We start from the raw sequence: 20,704 nt of genomic DNA on the forward strand, positions 1-20,704 counted from the left end.
ACCCCCGCGTTTCCGCTGAAAAAAAGCCCTGGTTTTTCGTCAGAATTGTGACTAATTTTGCCCTCTCCAGCTTTAATAAATAAACCCCCATGTGACAATGAGAAACTGCGTCAGTTTGTATCCTTGAGGTGAACCTATTCCCTGTAAACTTTAAAAAATAAAAGCACTACCTAAGAACAGACCGTACAAAATGCTTTCTAATAACTTTATTAGAAAGAAAAGCCCCTTCTGGGTACCTTTTTTGATTTGGTTTCACTTTTTTTGTGAGGTCTTGCCTTGCCTTGAATTTATGGCTTAGTTTCATCAACTGCCACCCTCCTGTCCAATGAGAAGTCCCCTTACTGGTCATGGCGGCAGCCTTGTTAGACAGTAAAATGGCATTTTTTAGGGCTTATGCATGAAGCCAGGACATTTTAGCCCCGGTTCACACTTGTGCGTGTGCGGGGTTCGCATGTAATGTCGGAGCGCACTGCTCCGACATTACATGCGATCGGCTGTGCGGTGCGAGTTTAGCCATACAGTTTGTATGGCTAAATTCGCACCGCAGCCGCACCAAACACGCACAGGGACCCTTTTTGGAAGCCACATCAGGATCGGATCGCACAGCGGTTCACACTTGTGCGATCCGATCCTGTGCGAACTGCACGATCGCACTGCGATATGCGATCAAACTGGGGTGTCGTTAAGATTACATTGACACCCCCAGCGTATCACATATGGCAGTGTGAACTGCCGGGGGTGCGTGTGCGATGCGGGAACAGGCTGTGGATTCGCAGCCTTCCCGCACTCGCATAAGTGTGAACCGGGGCTTAAGGTCCAGTAAGCAGATGAAACCAAATTAAAAAAAGTTCACAGATGAAGCTCTTAAAGGTTGTAGGCATCTGAAATTGTATGATTAAATAAATAACATATGGAGTACATGATCACTACAAATCAGAAGCATCACCAACATACATCAGGACATTGAGCAAATTCAACCAAAAAAGCAAATATACTGTCAAATTAAAAGAAAAGGAAATTCAACTAAAAAAGAAAAAAAAAAAAAAACAGCCATATACTTTCTAACACATTCATATTTTTCTAATTTGCATGAAGCTGTATAAAGATGTTATAATTCATGCAGATATAAATATTTATGAGTATATTAATATTAATGAGTATTCATGAAAATGTGACTAGTTTTTCTGGATTCCACAAATAACCAGTTGGCTAGTTTTGTTTCCACTGCAATAATATAAAAATTTTGTTTAGCCCCATAAAGCATCAGTCCACCATATTTTCATTTCTTGATGAATACAGGAATCCAAAATCACTGACTGGCTTTTTGTGTCACTTGGGGTTCCTCCTAGGATATACAGGTGCATTTCATAGAATGAGAATATCATCCAAAAGTTTATGTATTTATTTATAATTTATTTCAGTAATTCAATTCAAAAATGAAACTAAAATATTTTATATAGATGTGTTACACTTAGAGTTATATATTTAAGGCATTTCTTTCTTTTAATTCTGATGAATATGGCTTACAGCTAGTGAAAACCCAAAATTCAGTATCTCAGAAAATTAGAATATTACATAAAACCAATTAAAAAAAAGAGCTTTAATAAAGAAATGTTGGCTTACTGAAAAGTATGTCCATGTACAGTATAGTATGAATTTAATACTTGGTCGGGGCTCCTTTTGCATGAATTACTGCATCAATGTGGCATGGCATGGTGGTGATCAGCCTGTGGCACTGCTAAGGGGTTATGGAAGCTCAGGTTGCTTTGATAGCAGCCTTTAGCTCGTCTGCATTGTTGGGTCTGGTGTCTCTCATCTTCCTCTTGACAATACCCTAAAGATTCTCTATGGTTTAGGTCAGGCGAGTTTACTGGCCAATCAAGCACAGTAATACCATGTTCATGAAGCCAGGTACTGGTACTTTTGGCAGTGTGGGCAAGTGCCAAGTCCTGCTGGAAAATGAAATCAGCATCTTAACCTTCTTAGCGGTATTCCCGAGTGTGGCTCGGGGTTAAATTTCAGAGCCAAAAGCGGTAACCCCGAGCCACACTCGGGGTCCCGCCAGAAGCATCGCTGGATCCTGTAAAAGAGGTTTCTTACCTTTTCACCAGGATCCAGCAATGTATCTCAGCGGTATGCGGCGGATCTTCCTCCCGATCCTCTCCGTGCCCCGGCTTCCGTCTCCTGCGACGTGACGTTCGCAGGGGGGTGGAACCGGCAGCAAATTCATAGTTACATAGTTACATATATTACATAGTAGGTGAGGTTGAATAAAGACAATAGTCCATCCAGTTCAACCTGTGTAGGTGTGTGTGGCTGTAATCATCTCACATACCCCTGAATGTTCTGATCCTTGAGATGTAAGTCTAAGAGTCTTTTGAAAGCCACCATACTACCCGCAGAAACCACCTCTTGTGGTAGAGAATTCCACAATCTTGTAGCCCTAACAGTAAAGAACCCCCCACGTTGCCTGAGGTTAAAACGCTTCTTCTCTAATCGCATTGTATGCCCTCGAGTCCTCATGCAATCCCTTCGAATGAACAGCTTTTTTTCTAAGCTGGGATCCCCATTAAGATATTTATAAATTGCTATCATGTCCCCCCTCAGACGTCTCTTCTCCAGGGAGAATAAATCGAGCGATTGTAGACGCTCTTCATAGTCAAGGTCCTCCAATCCCCTAATTAGTTTAGTTGCCCTTCTCTGGACTCTCTCCAGCTCCAACACATCCCTCCTGAGGACTGGCGACCAGAACTGGACAGAATACTCCAGATGCGGTCGGACCAGAGTTTTATAAAGTGGAAGGATTATAGTCTTATCTCTGGAATACATCCCTTTCTTTATGCATGCCAATATTCTGCTGGCTTTGGCAGCTGCCGCTTGACATTGCATGCTGTTGCCTAATCTATCATCAACCAAGACTCCCAGATCCTTCTCCATTTTTGATTCCCCCAAGGGTTCCCCTCCTAACGTGTATTGTGCTTTTATGTTTTTAGTCCCCAAGTGCAAAACCTTACACTTCTCCACGTTAAACCTCATTTGCCATGTCGTTGCCCACTCTGTAATTTTGTCCAGGTCATTCTGTAGGATATCTGCTTCATGCTGTGCAGTTATTGCTCTGGCCAATTTTGTGTCATCTGCAAAAACTGATATCGAACTACTGATCCCGACCTCAATGTTGTTTATGAATAAATTGAACAAGGTTGGTCCCTGTAATGTAATGTAAAAACACACCAAACACACTGATACCGTTCAAAATAAAAAAAAATCACATTAGTTTGCCCCCCAGTGCCCTTTCCTGCAGTTTTACTGTACTTTTTATGCAAATATATATATATATATATATATATATATATATATATATATATATATATATACAGTATATATTTATAAATTTCACATTTACAAATGCAGAAATTTAGAACCATTTTGGTTGAAAGGTTTAGCACTGGGAAACACTTTTTGAAAGATAAAAAGTGCATTTTATATACAACTATATAGATCAGACCAAAATGAGGAACAGAGGGACTTTGTTCCAAATAAGGGACAATCCCTTGAAATGAGTGACAGTTGGGAGCCATGATTATATAATGGGGAATGTGATGATCTGTGGTCGCCATGTAACAATTTTGGTTTGCATCTACAAATAAACTCAGATGGGGTGATCTTCAAACCTTTTCTACATATAGTAAAGACTCTCTTTTTTTTTTAAGTCTTTATTTTTTTTCACAAGGCAACAATACAGAAAAAGCATGGTATATACAGGAGAAATAATACTAGGTAAGATTAAGGGTTCAACAGAAGGGGGACCATGTTCCCATGTAGTCTAATCACAATAGGAAATATTATCCACTGTAACAGCGAGAACCCAACTAAGAGGGGTATATAGTATGTGCAAGTTCCCCCATGGGGACCATTGGACTATGCAGTCGGTTGTCTCTGTACCTTGTGTTTTTCTTTAAATATTATGGATAAAGAAAAGAAAAGAAAAAGAGAGCAAATGGGGGAGAGAGATAAAAAAAATGTGGGGAGGAGGGGGGAATGCGGAGAAGAGCAAGACTCCGCAGTCCAGCAGTGCGACCTCCAAACTTTACAGAAGGACAATTCAACACATCAAGGAAGGGTACTCATCTGAAAATGTAAATTCATGCCAGTAGAACCACTTCATGAGGAATGTGTCCTGAAGGCCCCTCTTCGTGGCCACCAGATCCTCCATTTCTTTAATTTCTGATAACTTTTTCAGGCAAACAGAGATTAACGGTGCTTCCAACTGCTTCAGTAAAGACATTTTAATCGAACCTGGTGTGTGGCTATATATTGTTTGGTGGACTGTGAGTGGAGAAGGGGCTTAAAAATTGTGACTGCAGCCAAGGTAGAACGTGGAAATCTGGGTGTTGGCTTTTGGAGTAGTATTGTTTTTTAATATAAACTGAGTATATATGTGTCTGTGATTTGGTAATAATTTTAAGCCAATAATTTTATGCAAGCATAGTTTGATAAAGTTGTGCAGAATGAAGGACGATTGACATTTGGTTACCGTTCGTCACTGCCCTTTGCTCATTGCTCCCTTCCTTACTGAAAAAGCCCCATGTGATGCTGTGTAGATTTAGAAATATTAACATAACAAGCTCAATAAATGATTTTAAGCCAATGAAAAGCCACTGAACACTGTCTTGTCTTTGATGTGCATTTGCAATCCCCATGGAAAAAAATATATATAGATATTTATATATTTTTTTAGAGTTATCCATATTTCCTTTGGGAAAAAGATGCTAACATTAGAAATTCAAATGTAATTTACAAACAGGACAGAGCAAGGCTTTATTTTCCTTTAGAAATATATGGTCGTAGAGTCTGCTACATAATTACAGATCCCAGCTATAAATCAACAACGATCTCTTCCATATCATTTAATCATCTTTACCCAGGCTGGACCCTTCATTAGAGACCTAGGGTTCACTGTGAGGTAACACATGATGCAATAATTCAGCCTGGGCCTAATGACAGTTTTGCGGCATTCATTTGACTCAGTTACCAAGGATGACTTAATGTAATTTATCTCAGCCGAAGCAGGGTGAAGAGCAGAATACATGGAAAAACAGGTGATTTCTCCACCCTGCTTTCATCAGTAGACATTTCCTTCCTTGTTTCTGCTTGTAGGGACATCTTTTTGCAGGGCTTGATGGGACAGATAAGGCCGCATGCACACTGGGCGTTTTTAAAGTGGTTGTTAGGGGCGTCTTCATTTTTTTTTCTGCCTCTAAATGCCCCTGCATCTTAGCCTATGTGTCCATGCATACACAGGCATTTACAGGAATTTAGAAAAAAAAAAAACACAGCCACTGCGTCCAGAAGCAATAGCGCTTTGTCAGAAAGAACGATAGACGGGTGTACATGCATGTAAACGCACATTAGCTCTAGGCGTGTTTAGCTCTTGAGTATTAATTATTTTGAAGGGCCAGAATAAATTATTATCCTGGCCAATGAAATTAATTAACAAGCACTTGACGTGCCATGATGCGTTTACAAACATCAATCATTTTGTCTGCCAAAACACTACTGCCAGAAGGAAAGGTATCAAGAAGAGATGACAAATGGCACTTTTCCACTGCAAGTACCGGCTCGGCTCTACTCGGCCCTGCTTGGCCGGTTTGCTTTTTTACTGCTGGTACCGCATGGTACGGTGTTGGAACGGTTCGGTACGGTACGGTATGGTTTGCTTTTCCACTAAAGTAGTACTAAAGTTAAGTGGGTGGGATAACAACGGGGTGGGTGGGATTCTCTGACCAATCAGTGGCTAGTAGTGACTGCATGCAAAGGATTGTGGGATATGGTACCGGGTATGGTATCTGTTGGAACCACAATCGAGTAGGTACTGTTTTTGAGAGCCGTACTGTTCGGTTCCATGCAGTGGAAAAGCCCCGCCGTACCGTACTGTACCGAACCGTTCCTACACTATACCTTGCGGTACCAGCAGTGGAAAAGCACAAAAGCGAGCCGAACCGTTCGGTTCCATGCAGTGGAAAAGCACCATAGTCCAACGTAAATGAGGCCTAAAAGTTAGGCTTGGGGCAAATGTTATAATTAGCTTCAGCTACAGGACAAAGTGAATGCAAACACAAAGTGAGCTCATAGGCAAATGGCTAGAACTAGTAGGTGTAGGGATAAGGTTTTTTGCCATAACAATCATTATTTTCCGAATAAAGATCAAGTCAGCTCTTATTACTCGAAGCTGCACTCTGGCTGCAGTCTTTCCACCTCTAGCTAATCTAAAAGTCCCATATAGCTCAAATACTGCAAATTTAGAGGGTCCTTCTTTGCGTTTATGCTGCCTGAGTGATGTGGACATTCGCCATTGGCTGTTTAGCAGTGGGGTTTTCCTAAGCTCCAGAAGATTTCAGTGGCATAATGATGTCAAAAAGAGGGGGTGTCAACAAAATCGATTGGAGGCAGATCCAGTCTCTTGTAAAGGTTACCATATTTTACTGCTAGGACTGGCAAAAAAATGTTGGTGGACGCAGCTGAGTATCAAAAGATGCTAAAGGGACTTTTTAAAATTGTGAATGGGGGGAAGGGATGTGTGCAACATTTGTCTGGTTTTAAAGTGTTAATTCACCTTTACAAAAAAAACGTGCAGCTCTAACCCCATAGGAGCCCCTGAAAAGGATGGGTACTCTGTTCTTTGCTTCGACCTTCTCAAGAACCGCTGATAACACAACTTAGCATTCAAAGTGATGAACAGTAAGGACTAGGCATAAGATGACATTTGGCATCCAGATGAGCATAAACAGTAGCAAGACCACCTCAAATGCAGCAGGGAACAGTAGTAAAGTTTAATCTACTGAGTGCTGGGACTATACTGCTATACTACCACAGTGCATTTTAATGGCTGCAATACTACGTAGTCCTAGACTGACTGGGTATGCACTATCCAAAGAAAAAGATAGTCGGGGGGGGGGGGGGGGGGGGGTCAAGGGAACAAAGGGGACTTGCAGAATAATTATTACAGGAGGGGCAATCATTTTAAATATTCTTCTGCCAGCTATCATTAGGGCCCTTTAAAAGCATTGGTACAATTTACCAGTTCCGAACCACCAACCACATTTGTACATGAGATGTAGGGGGCACGCAGGTGTGTGTCCAATTACAGTGGGAGCCAATCAGCGCGTCCGCGCTGTCCTAAGGGACCTGCCGATCGTTCAGGGGAATGACAGGACAGTGATTTGCCTATGTAAACAAGGCAGACCGCTGTTCGGTCAGGGAGTAAAAGAGAGATCTTGTGTTTCAGCCAAGCTGAAACACAAGATCTCTCTTTTCCTCCATTGCATCCACTCTCCCCACAGTTAGAAAGCACTCCCTAGGAGCACACTTAACCCCTTGATCGCCCCTGGTGTTAACCCCTTCCCTGCCAGTGTCATTTATACAGTAACAGTGCATATTTTATGAGCACTGATCAATTTATTGGTGTCACTGGTCCCCAAAAAGTGTCACTTAGTGTTAGATTTGTCCGCCGCAATGTCGCAGTCCCGCTAATAATCGCTGATAAAAAGTCCAATAAATATATCCCATAGTTTGTAGATGCAAACCAATCAATATACACCTATTAGGATTTTTTTTACCAAAAATATGTAGCAAAATACATATTGGACTAAATTGATGAAAAAATTTGATTTTTAAATTCTTTTTTGGGTATGTGTTGCAGCAGAAAGTAAAAACATTTTTTTTTTTTTAAACTGTGGTTCTTTTTTTGTTTATAGCACAAAAAATAAAAACCCCAGAGGTGATCAAATACCAACAAAAGAAAACTCTATTTGTGGGTAAAAAAAGACATCAATTTTATTTAGGTACATCGTCGCACGACCGCGCAATTGTTAGTTAAAGCAACTAATTAGTACGGTATAGAGTGCAGTATGGATGTAGTATGGATTGGGTACACTTGGTGTCCTGCTCTCAGTGGGTCAGTCCCTGCTAGTAGAACTGGCAATGGGTAAATAGCCCTCTCACCTGTCCCTGGGATACTGCTGTGATCTCGTTCTGTAGGAGGGAGGCCTTAGTCTCTCCCTGAAAGTCTCTGGTGATCAGTGGAGGGAAACAGAGAGTAAGTGGATGCTCCAGTCTCCCTACAGCAATAGTGCAGTTGCTGTAATGTGGGTGGTGTAACAGCCCCCCCCCCCCGGGTGTCGTCTCAGGCTTGGATCTTTGCTGGTATGGTCTCCCGCTGGCAGGTGAATATTCAGACAGAGGTGCTCTCTCTCTAAATCTCTTGGTGCCAAGAGAAAGAACTTTCCCAGGCAGTTTAAAAAAAATATTCCCTCCACTCATCCTACTGCACAGTGCCTTTTGGGATATGTAGTGTAAGGAATCTATTCATCACATTATATGGCTGCTGTCTCAGACTATAGCTCCCAGGATTCTCAGCACTCTGCATAGAAATCTAACAGCTTGCTTGGCTTCAGCTCTCCCCCTGCTGGCTGGAGGAAAATGGTGCAGCATAACATCAGTTTCTCAGTACCGGGAGAGAAAAATAAAAGGCAAGTATCTCCTTCCCCATATTGCTGTAGCCCAGCACCTGGCTACATATGTAAAGATGAACTAACACTGTAAACCCTGTTCACCCTCCAGTCCCTGCTGTACTTAATTCCTGGAAGGCTGTGCTGTCAGTTCCCAGTCCAGGGATTTGAAATCCCTGCTCTTCTCCTTCTTCTCTGTGCAGCGCTTCTGAGATCAGTGCTGCGCTGATTAGTCCGCGCTGTCAAAGAGCATCGCTCTGCTCTGTTCTGGAAACACTGCACAGAGAAGAGGGAGAAGACAGAGGATTTCAAATCCCCCGACTGCTGGACTGGCTGCATGGGCACTGACAGCTCATCTACAATGGAGGATGGTGTAGGTTCACCTTTACATTTTTTTCTGTAAAGTTGAACTAACACTTAAAAATAATTATTATTATCTGACAATAATGAGTGTTATAACTTTGTAAGTTGAGCCAAATACTGTATGTGTTAGATTTAGATCTACTATTTGGTATGTAATTAGTACAGAGATTAGGATTTAGATTAAAGTTGAGGATTATCTCTGGTCTCTGATGAAGTCAGTTAAGCGATTATTCATGCTGATCAGTAATAACTGCCAAATGATCAACAATGGGACAGATTTTTATACTATAGGTTGTTGAAAGCCATGTATAAGTGATATATATTGCCCAATTTGTGTGGGAGATAAGACCATTTTGAGAAATAATTAGACAGTGTAGAGGTTGACCCCAGAATGGATGATATAGCAAACAGTAATTTAGATTTTTAGAACCACCTAAAGGTTATGGTGGCAGATAGTACATATGAATGTATTTAAAGTAATATTAATTTTTATTTTATTTAAATAACAAATATGTTATACTTACCTGCTTTTTGCAGTGTTTTTGCACAGAGCAACCTGATCCACCTCTTCTCGGGTCCCCCACTAGCACTCCAAGTCCCTCTCTCCTGCCTAGTAGCCCCATAGCAAGCAGATTACTATGGGGGCCCCTGAACACTGAGTAGGAATGCTCTGGAGCTGCTGCTCCGTGTTTCCATTCACACATGGAGTGCAGCTTTGCCCCGCCCCACTCTCTCCTCATTGGCTCACTGTCTGTAATTGATTTGACAGTAACAGGAGTCAAAGGCTACCGCCGCTGTCTCAGCCAATGAGGAGGAAGAGCCAAGGCTCTCATGAACACTGCTGGATCGAGATGGGGCTCAGGTTAGTTTTAGGGGGTACTGGGGGAGCTGCTGCACAGAGATTTTTTACCTTCAGGCATGAAGGTAAAAAATCTTAAAACCTTTACAACCACTTTAACACTGTAGCCAGGATATAATCATCTGGTTTCAAAAAGATCTTCTACTGATTCCAATTGTTCACTGCACAAGATTAAGCTGCCTGTCTTATGGTGGCCATACACTATACGACAAATCGGCCAAAATTCAGCCACTTGGACAGTTCGTTCCTTTTTCAGCCAGTTAATGGGCACAAATCGGTAATGGGTTGTGACAATTTTGAGCCGAAAAAAAAGGACAAGTTTGGAAATTTTCTGCCGAACGAATGATAAATTGAAAGGTTAATGTGATTGCACTAGGTATATGTGAAAAAACAAACAAAAACCTGATTCATTTATGTCCATTGAACGATTTATCGGTCATTACATGATGGCACTAAGATTTGCTCTCACAGCCGAGTGTTCGTTTTTCAAAAATGACTTTGTTTGGTAAGGTCCCCCATTGGGTGACAGGCAGGAGCCTGAAATCACTAAAATCTTTACTGTTTTCAGAATGAATGAACTTCAATTTGGTTTTATTAGAATTGTGTTGCAGCAGTACTAAAATGGGAGAGTTTTGAAGAGAATTAAATAATAAAATCATAGGTTAGAACTAAGTAGCTAAATACATACCTATCATGTTCATATATAAAAGAGAAATAATGAATTTGATTTTATGACAACAGATATAGCGGTGACTTTGGTGTTATGTAAATATGAAATATATACTGTATTTCCTTCTTTTGGTTGTTATGTTCTTGAAGGAACTCTGATCTAATACAAAATCAATCTATTTTAGAAAACCATATTTTAAGAAGTAGGGTGTCAGGCAGGGTCAAGGCTTAGAACCTGAGCTAGACGCTTGTGAAGAAATGGTTGTATGGTTACTGCTTCTCCTATCTACTGCTGAACCTTTTTACAATAGTATCAAATCACAGGTTTGTTGGGTGACAACTGAGCCTGCTGGCTTTACTTATAAATCATTCACAGTGACATTCAAGTGTATTGCGCTAAACTGCAAACTAATCTCTTGCTTTAAAGAGTGTATTTCAAAACTCTCATGTTCAAAGGCAGTTTAATCTCTCTCCACACCTAAATCATAACAAAACAGACATATGTGGTCATAATTGATTTAGCTATTCTATATGCTTTAATGATGTCAAAAAGTTAAACACACTTTAATCCTTGGATCACTTATTGTTTAGTGTGGCTTTGAACTGGAATGACAAATGCATAATGGTTACAGAACAAAACAAAGAGAAAGAAAAGGCATAATGTTGCTACTATTTTGGCAAGTGCCTTGTGCACAAATATTAAAGCTGTGTCACCGTTATCTAAGTAGTGTCACGGGCAGTAGCCAGGTTTACGGTAAATATGGGGGGGGGGGGGGAGGGGGTGTTGCACTAATAAATAAATGGACCTTGCATTTTAGAATAAGGTCTGCTTTAAAGTATTATTTTTTGTTGCATAGCTACATTGGCCCAGCTTGGACTAATGAAGGGATGCATGTCCCATACCTGAGCAATCCCAATGAAAGCTACAAATAGCAGCAGTCTTCTGGGTCCAGTGCGCTTCTGCATAGTAACCACATTGGGATGCTTCCTATGCATTGCCATCATGTACAGAATATCTTGATTTTTTTTGTTCAATGAATACAAGGCATTGGATGAGGTGCAGATGCATGGAGATGATGTCACAAGCTCTTCACATTAAAAAAAAAAAAAAAACACCTTTAGAGAAAGGTGCAAAAATACGTGCTTATTGACTTAATCTCTTCTGCCTTCTCTACTGCACCCAGGTGGTACGCAGCCTAGTACTGCACACTGCCTTCTCCTCTTCTGCACCCAGGTGGTCAACAGTCTAGTGCTGCACACTGCCTTCTTCTCTTCTACATCCAGGTGGTCCACAGCCTAGTACTGTACACTGCCTTCTCTACTGCACCCAGGTGGTCTGCAGTCTAGTGCTGCACACTGCCTTCTTCTCTTCTGCACCCAGGTGGTCCACAGCCTAGTACTGTACACTGCCTTCTCTACTGCACCCAGGTGGTCTGCAGTCTAGTGCTGCACACTGCCTTCTTCTCTTCTGCACCCAGGTGGTCCGCAGCCTAGTGCTGCACACTGCCTTCTTCTCTTCTGCACCCAGGTGGTCCGCAGCCTAGTACTGTACACTGCCTTCTTCTCTTCTACATCCAGGTGGTCCACAGCCTAGTACTGTACACTGCCTTCTCTACTGCACCCAGGTGGTCTGCAGTCTAGTGCTGCTCACTGCCTTCTTCTCTTCTGCACCCAGGTGGTCCGCAGCCTAGTGCTGCACACTGCCTTCTTCTCTTCTGCACCCAGGTGGTCCGCAGCCTAGTGCTGCACATTGTCTTCTTTTCTTCTGCATCCATGTGGTCCATAGCCTAGTGCTGCACACTGCCTTCTTCTCTTCTACATCCAGGTGGTCCACAGCCTAGTACTGTACACTGCCTTCTCTACTGCACCCAGGTGGTCTGCAGTCTAGTGCTGCACACTGCCTTCTTCTCTTCTGCACCCAGGTGGTCCACAGCCTAGTACTGTACACTGCCTTCTCTACTGCACCCAGGTGGTCTGCAGTCTAGTGCTGCACACTGCCTTCTTCTCTTCTGCACCCAGGTGGTCCGCAGCCTAGTGCTGCACACTGCCTTCTTCTCTTCTGCACCCAGGTGGTCCGCAGCCTAGTACTGTACACTGCCTTCTTCTCTTCTACATCCAGGTGGTCCACAGCCTAGTACTGTACACTGCCTTCTCTACTGCACCCAGGTGGTCTGCAGTCTAGTGCTGCTCACTGCCTTCTTCTCTTCTGCACCCAGGTGGTCCGCAGCCTAGTGCTGCACACTGCCTTCTTCTCTTCTGCACCCAGGTGGTCCGCAGCCTAGTGCTGCACATTGTCTTCTTTTCTTCTGCATCCATGTGGTCCATAGCCTAGTGCTGCACACTGTCTTCTTCTTTTTTGCACCCAGGTGGTCTGTAGCCTAGTGCTGCACACTGCCTTCTTCTCTTCTGCACCCAGGTGGTCCGCAGCCTAGTGATGCACCTTACTTCTTCTCTTCTGCAACCAGGTGGTCCGCAGCCTAGTGATGCACACTGCCTTCTTCTCTTCTGCACCCAGGTGGTCTGCTGCCAATGCTGCACACTGTCTTCTTCTCTTTTGCACCCAGGTGGTCTGTAGCCTAGTGCTGCACACTGCCTTCTTCTCTTCTGCACCTAGGTGGTCCGCAGCCTAGTGATGCACCTTTCTTCTTCTCTTCTGCAACCAGGTGGTCCGCAGCCTAGTGCTGCACACTGCCTTCTTCTCTTTTGCACCCAGGTGGTCCGCAGCCTAGTGCTGCACACTGTCTTCTTCTCTTCTGCACCCAGGTGGTCCGCTGCCTAGTGCTGCACACTGCCTTCTTCTCTTCTGCACCTAGGTGGTCCACAGCCTAGTGATGCACCTTTCTTCTTCTCTTCTGCAACCAGGTGGTCCGCAGCCTAGTGCTGCACACTGCCTTCTTCTCTTTTGCACCCAGGGGGTCCGCAGCCTAGTGCTGCACACTGTCTTCTTCTCTTCTGCACCCAGGTAGTCTGCTGCCTAGTGCGGCACACTGCCTTCTTCTCATTTGCACCCAGGGGGTCCGTAGCCTAGTGCTGCACACTGCCTTCTTCTCTTCTGCACCCAGGTGGTCGGCAGCCTAGTGCTGTACACTGTCTTCTTCTCTTCTGCACCCAGGTGGTCCGAAGCCTGGTACAGTACACTGCCTTTTCTCCTGCACCCTAGTGGTCTGCAGCCTAGTGCTGCACACTGCCTTCTTCTCTCTTGCAACCAAGTGGTCCGCAGTCTAGTGCTGCACACTGCCTTTTCTCCTGCACCCAGGCAGTCCGCAGCCAAGTGCTTCACACTGCCTTTTTCTATTTTGCACACAGGTGGTCCACAGCCTAATGCTGCACATAGCCTTCATCCGTTCTGCTTGCAGATGGTGTCCAGCCTAGTGCTGCACACAACCTTCATCTCTCCTGCATCCAGCTGCAAGCGTTGATTGTCAGAATTCCAAAGTCAAGCAGGGAGATTTATCCATCCACGCTGTTTATCATGGATGTAGGATACGGTTTTATTTTTCATTTGTTCATTGGAAAGTTAGGCAAAAGAAATCTAACAGCTTTAGTTTGGAATTCTGCTGTACAGTGGACTGCAGAAAACTGATACCAATTCAAATTCTGGTGCTTACTCTGCTTGCATTTAAACATTTAATGAGGCATGGATGAACAGCTAAAGGCTCCTATATAACAGTCTAAACAAGAACCAAATCAGTTTATCATGTGACGCACAAAACCTATAAAGCAAACAATAAACTTCCCAACAGAGACAGTGCTGTCAAGCCAGAAAGCTGCATTCGATGGACTTCACTGGCAAATTCAACAGGTATTTGTGGACTTTGCAGGGAGGATAAGTGCAGATGCATTTATAATGGGAGGCCATGGTTATACTTTAGTGAATAGAGAACTGGAGTCATTTGTGTCTTGTACAGTATATGTGTGCATAATCCAACTTTAACTATTTAGCTTCTGCTAATCTAACTATTACATAGGTGACAGTGTTTGCATGTGCACAAACTCCATAGCCGGGAGTTTGTTTACATTTTTACTCCTGGCTGCTGGACATATGTCCAAGGCTCGCCTGTCCCTCCTGGGTACTCGGGACCTCCATAACAGATATCAGGATGGAGATTGGCAGAGAATTAGTGAACATATGTTTGCTTATTGCCCCTGTGAAGAATGAACCTGGAAGCACTCACCTCTGAGCACTTCCAAGTTTACAGCTGTCAATCTTCAGCCGCTCTGGCAGGGTAGAAGCTGATCAAGTACAGTCTATGCTCAATTAGCTTCAACAGTAAGCAGAGGTGACATTAGTGTGAGCGTCTATTGGACCCCTGATGTCTCTTTAAATAGAACCACTCACCTAGGGGCTTATGAGCCCCCTTGTGATAGCAATAAAAGTTGAGTTAGTAAAAAAAAAAAAATGAATGTTCAATAAAATAATTAGTAAAGAAAAAATAATAAAACTGTCTTAAATATTGAAAGTTCCCTTCCTGTACACACACATATGAACAAAAAAACAAGCCTATTGCATGGGCACATGTAAGAAAATGACAATTGCGCCACATACATTAGATACCAGAGTGAGAGCAATAATTCTGGGACTATCATTCACTGTTGACACTAAACTGATAAGCTGTAATGCTCCGTTCACACCTGAGCGTATCGTTTTCAGGCGTTTTTTGGGGCGTTTTTCAGGCTTTTTTTGGGTGCTTTTCAGGTGTTTTTTCAGGTGTTTTTTGCAGGTGTTTGGAGGCAGGGATTGACATCTAACAAAAACGCCTGTAATCTGCTAAAAAAGAAGCTTATGCACTTTTTTGAGCTTCAGGCGTTTTGCTCCAGGTGACAAAACTCTCATATGTGGGCCATTGAAATTAATGGGATTTTGCTTGTTGGGCGTTTTGAGACTTCAGAGATGAGCTAAAGCTTAAGGCATGTAGATTGTCACCTATAGACAATTTTTTTTTAATTGCCATTTCACAGGTGTGTGCAATTTTGAGGCCTGACATATTTGGTATCTATCTACTGGAAGCAAACTCATCTTTTATACTTTAATAAAAAAAAAAAAACATATGATGTGTTTATGTGCACTAAAATTAATTTAAATGTATTTTTTAACCAAATATAAAGATTTGCTAAACAGTAGCATCATTTTCATAACATAAAAAGGGCATCTACCACCCTTTTATCTTATATGATATCTGCTTTCAAAAAATATTTTAAGTAATGTTCAAACCTTAGGCCTCTTTCACACGTCTGTTTATTTGCAGCCACAGGATCAGCGGATTTTTGCAGCTGGAATGACCAGGGCATGCAAATAGCCGCTGTTTGCATGTAGCCGCACACAGAGCAGTTACTTGTGGTTAGGGAAGGATGTCTAAGTCTGGATACAGTCAGCAGCATCAAGGCTTGGACATCTGTCTCTACCCGCAGCTAGGGATGTCCGCTGCTATTCGCATGCCCCAGTCATTCCAGCCGCAAGAATCTGCTGATTCTTGCCACTGGAATCCAGTAACTGCATGTAAATGGCTGTGTGAAAGAGACCTTATAGCTGTATGTATAATAGACACTCATCCTTATTTACTGCTTTACAGATAGAAAAGCCAGGAGAAGGAAGACGGCCCTGGAGCATGCACCAATAAAAATAAGTTAACAGAGGTAATTCCTCTATTTCTATTAAAATGGTAGCAAAGGTTGAGGGTTTTAAACCTTAATGAAGGTGAAAAACCTTCTGTGTGCTTCTCCCCCCACAACCTCCTAATACTCACATGAGCCCCCTCTCAATTCAGCAATGTGCATGGGAGCCTCGGCTGTCCAGGGTCTCTCTCTCTCCTCATTGGCTGAGACACAGCAGCGGTAACTATTGACTCGCACTGCTGTCAATCACAGCTATTAAGCCAATGAGGACAGACCAAGGGGCAAGGCCGAGCCACGACTCTATGTGTCTTATGGGGCTCGGGAGATAGCATGCATCAGTGCCCCCATAGCAAGCGGCATGCTATTGGGGCAATGGTCTAGGAGGAGGAGCCAGGAGTGCTGTCGGGGAACCCGAGAAGAAGAAGATCGGGGCTGATCTGTGCAAAACCACTCAAGGTAAATATAACATGTTTATTTAAAAAAAAAAAAAAATACGAACCTTTGGAATCACTTCAGGGATTAAGTAGAGGTTACTGTGAACTCATCAACTAATATATGAAGTCTAAAGGGGCTATTACAAAAAACGTGATTTAGGGTGAATTGCTGCTCATAATAATTATTCAGATTTCATCTTTTATTTTCTAAGAAATAATAGAAAAGAATCATCAGTTTGGTTTTTATAGGCAACAGTCCATTTATTCCCATTTTGTTCCCCTACTTGTAGCCCTTTTGCCCCTGTTCACATTGGAGTGACTTGTCATGTGATTTGACAGGTCAAATCACATGACAAATCGCATCCTATTGCCGGGAATCGTTACCGCATTGATTTGAAAAATGTGGTTCATACACTACTTTTGGCGATTTTGGGTGGGACATGATTAGATATCTGTGCATTAAGCAGCACAGATTTCTTCAAAGTCGCATCTGAAGTCGCACTGACAAGCAGCTTTGAAATTGTGCGATTTCAGATGAAGTCGCACGATTTCAAAGCCGCAGTCAATGTAAACAGGAGCTTAACTAAGATGCACACATCACTACAAAAATAGGTACTACTACTAAAAAAATGGAGTGAGTTTTGTAATATAATAACATATGGCAAATATTCTACTTTGTGAAACCAGACATTTAGTTGTCTCACATACAGTACATATCCAAGATCAGAGTTTATAAACTGTAAAATCGATATGTTTTTAGAGAAATTAGGATAGTAAATAATTGATTGAGAACACATACTGCATACCCACACCTTACCTTTCAGGGGACACTGTACATCGTTGAGGAGTCTGTTGGGGTGTCCAGAGTTCAGATGACTGCAGGGTTGGGGAGAGGTCCTGTGCACCCTCTGTCTGCCGGTAGTAATAGGACAGATCGTACTGCACTGCCATCCCTCATAGTTTAGCTGGTTATTAGAAGGAAACTGGTCAGGACTGTTTCCATGCTGAGAACACCTACTGAGATACACACACTAACAGAGCAGAACATGCACCTAGGTTACAGCCAGCCACACCTCCACCATTCCAATGTGTCACTTGCTATACTTTAACAAGGATACAGTAACAGGCACTGTCACTGCAATTACTTCCATAGGCAGCAGTGTGTACACACAAACATACATTTCAATCCATTAACAAGAAAATGCCAGTTCTAAAGGCATATGCTACATACATTTTTTTTTAATTTTTTTTTTTTTAATTGCTGCTACTTTGTTGAACACTGAAGTGTGTTTAAACCGAAAAATGTAATATATCGCAGCTTAGTCCTTGGTGGTGGCTGCACTGAGCCCCATTCACACTTACGAGTAGGGCATTTTGCAGATTCCTGTGGAAGGAATCAAAGGGTGTGCAAAAATCCACATGCAAAGCAGCCCTGGATGCAATTTGTTTTCAGCAACCTGCAGTGTAGGTTGTGTAATCCCTGCACATCCACATCCAAGAGAGAAAGAGGGACAGCTCTCTAGCTGGTGGGTGGCGTGCTGCCTCGTGCGTGGCCAAACCGAGCAGATGAGCCAACCCCCAATGGAGAGTTTATTTTTTTGGGCAATACAATACTTTTGCCCATTAAGGCCCGTACACACGTGCAGATTGTCGGACGAAAAGATTCGGCCGACGACCGATCGGCAGATTTTCGGCTTGTTAGTATGATGCTTCCGACAGCCGACAGCGCACTTTCGGCCGAACAGAATCTGTCGTGCAAGCATTAAAATTTTTGTATGCCGACACCAGAATGGCCGATTGTTCGCCAGTCAGTACAGAATTCGGCCGACAGACAGCAGATTTGCAAGACTGGGCATGCTCAGAAAAGAAAAAAGACAAGGAAAGTTAACCATCACATGACATCACTTCTGCAGTTGGCTGTTGTTGGCCGACAAAATTCATGTGCAGTATTTGCAGTTTTCAACAGACACGACAGCCCTCAGACAAAAGACGGCCGATCATTCGGCCGACGATCGATACGTGTGTACGGGGCTTTACTCTCCCCGATGTGTGGGTGGTGGGCAAAGACTGACCCCTTTCCACCCACCTGGCTGCATGGCTTCACCCCCCTTACTCCCAGGGATTCCTGTTGCTAGTCTATCTTTTCCAAGTCTGACAGCCAGGAGACACCAGTAGCACTCTTTCATTCTCTTTAGAGCAGCATGACAACCGAATAAAGACACCTCAAGGCTGGATGTGGTTAACGTTCTTTTACTGGAAAGCCTTAATTAATATGTAGCACCTGAGATAGAAAAATATTGCTAAATATAAAGTTGCGCTCGACCGAGAATACACTTAGGTGAACCACAAGATGAGATAAATATAAAGTGCATATGTGAATAAATTGAAATAAAGTGCAAATACCAAAAGTGCAAATGCGATTAGATAATTATGTGACTTTGCAATCACCTAAAAAAAACACATAAATATATACAAGTGCAAATAAACAAATAAATAATTGTGCAACCAAAAAACAGTCCACAGTGGATCACGGTGAGTGAAAATCCAGTATATAGTGTCCAATATGGAATATTTGTAGAAGATGGATGGTAAAAGCAAGTTCAGTACTTAGTAGACTCCAACACCTCCACCAAACAACAGGGTCACCTGGTGTGCACTAAATGCTTACCAGATGAGGTAGACCCCTTGATTAAAGGGGGTCAATTCAAGCAGGGACATGATAAATAGCCAGTATCAACGGATAGCCAGGAATCCAAAAGGCACCTCCAATACATCTCCAGATATCCACCTGTATATCTCGCTGGGAGTAGATTTCTCATAAACCGTGACCTTGCCTTCCTGTTGGCAGCCTTTTTAATATGTAGCACCTACCTACTGCCCTACCCCGAAAATAAGCCCTAGTAAAGTCCTTGTAAAAATATGTAATCCGTTTTGTAAAAAGATTATATAATGTCCAGTGTGTCTCCTTTTGTAACTTTATTGTCGAAAATACCTTATTTCCAGCGCCGCTGGGCGCTCACGTGACCCACCTGAGATTTTCTACTCTCCTACCGGCTGACATCAGCGGCCCCTCTCTCTGCAGTGCTTGGAGCAGAGCTAACGTCATTGGGGATCTTGGCCCCTCCCTCAGCAATGCTCAGAGCAGGGAAGAAGAGTTCCGGCGGGTAACGTGAGCACGCAGCGGCGCTTTAAATAAGGTATTTTCGACAATAAAGTTACAAAAGGAGACACACTGCACATTATGTAATCTTTTTACAAAACGGATTACATATTTTTACAATGACTTTAACTAAGGTTTATTTTTGGAATTAAAGATGTCATAATGACTCCTGAGCTGACTGACACGGTGGTTGGAAATTCTTATAAAAGGTCTATTCACATTTTTTTTATCGACTTTTTTGCACTATCTGCATATTAATTGATTTTTATGGATTGATGTATAGCACATATTATATCTATGTGGTTTATGTTGGATTTGCTTTGAGAATCTGAGGTTTTATGTTAGCGCCTGGCTTTCTTATTCATTTATTTACTTTGAGGTGGGTATCTACTTAATGGGGCAGCTTCAATCGTTTATTTTATTTAGGTTGGCGCCACATTTTACATACATTTTTTTTACACTGGTGCTATCATATCTGACAGACGGAGAGTCTACAGTGCATCTGGTCTGGTATCATGGATAGAGAAGGCTGCCAGTGGTGTTTTAGGAGCTTTGTGAGTACAGAGCCTAAGAAGTCTTTATCTGCCTTCTGCAAGGATTTCAGACAAGTTTCACTTGGAAAGGAAGTTAAAGTCCTCGGTGTGAATAGTTCAGTTTGGAAGTATGCCACTATGTCCTTTACCCTATCCAAGTTCTCCAAAGAAATAACAAAAACAAAACCCCTAGACTGGTCATTGGAGTAACTGAGTGTGCACATGGCTGTGTGAATCTACCTTGTGCCTGGCTGCAGAGCAAAAAGTGAGGAAGACCCGAGCATCATACCAGAGGCTCCCGCGGGGGTAGTGCTACAAATACATGGCTCTTCCTGGGTTGCAGACTCCAACACAGTTCTTAGGCAAAATGTGAGAAACAGTTGATAGTAGGCCCTGCTGGCGGATGCTTGCATCTTCTGCAAAAGGCCACTCACTCCCTGTAGCTCTGCTACTATTCTCTGCCTGGGCTAGGAGGGCAGGAACCGAGGGGTGGACCAACTCCCAAGGTCTTCCTCTAGCCCTGATATGACCTGCTGGAGTTTTCCTTCTCTGTTGGGGCTATGGTG

General features: G+C 42.8%; 1 protein-coding gene across 1 annotated transcript in view; it reads right to left on the reverse strand.

Annotated features, from left to right (window-relative positions):
- The window catches only part of SPMIP4 (sperm microtubule inner protein 4), a 79,182-nt gene extending 61,740 nt beyond the window's left edge, over positions 1–17,442 (reverse strand). Inside the window, exon 1 of the mRNA XM_082259783.1 lies at positions 17,263–17,442. Coding sequence (XP_082115909.1) covers positions 17,263–17,396 — 134 coding nt within the window. The 5' untranslated portion in view covers positions 17,397–17,442. The remainder of the gene's footprint in view (positions 1–17,262) is intronic.
- Positions 17,443–20,704: the final 3,262 nt, after the last annotated feature.

Source organism: Pelophylax lessonae, assembly GCF_965119305.1.
Source record: "Pelophylax lessonae genome assembly, chromosome: 5".
Lineage (NCBI taxonomy): Eukaryota > Metazoa > Chordata > Amphibia > Anura > Ranidae > Pelophylax > Pelophylax lessonae.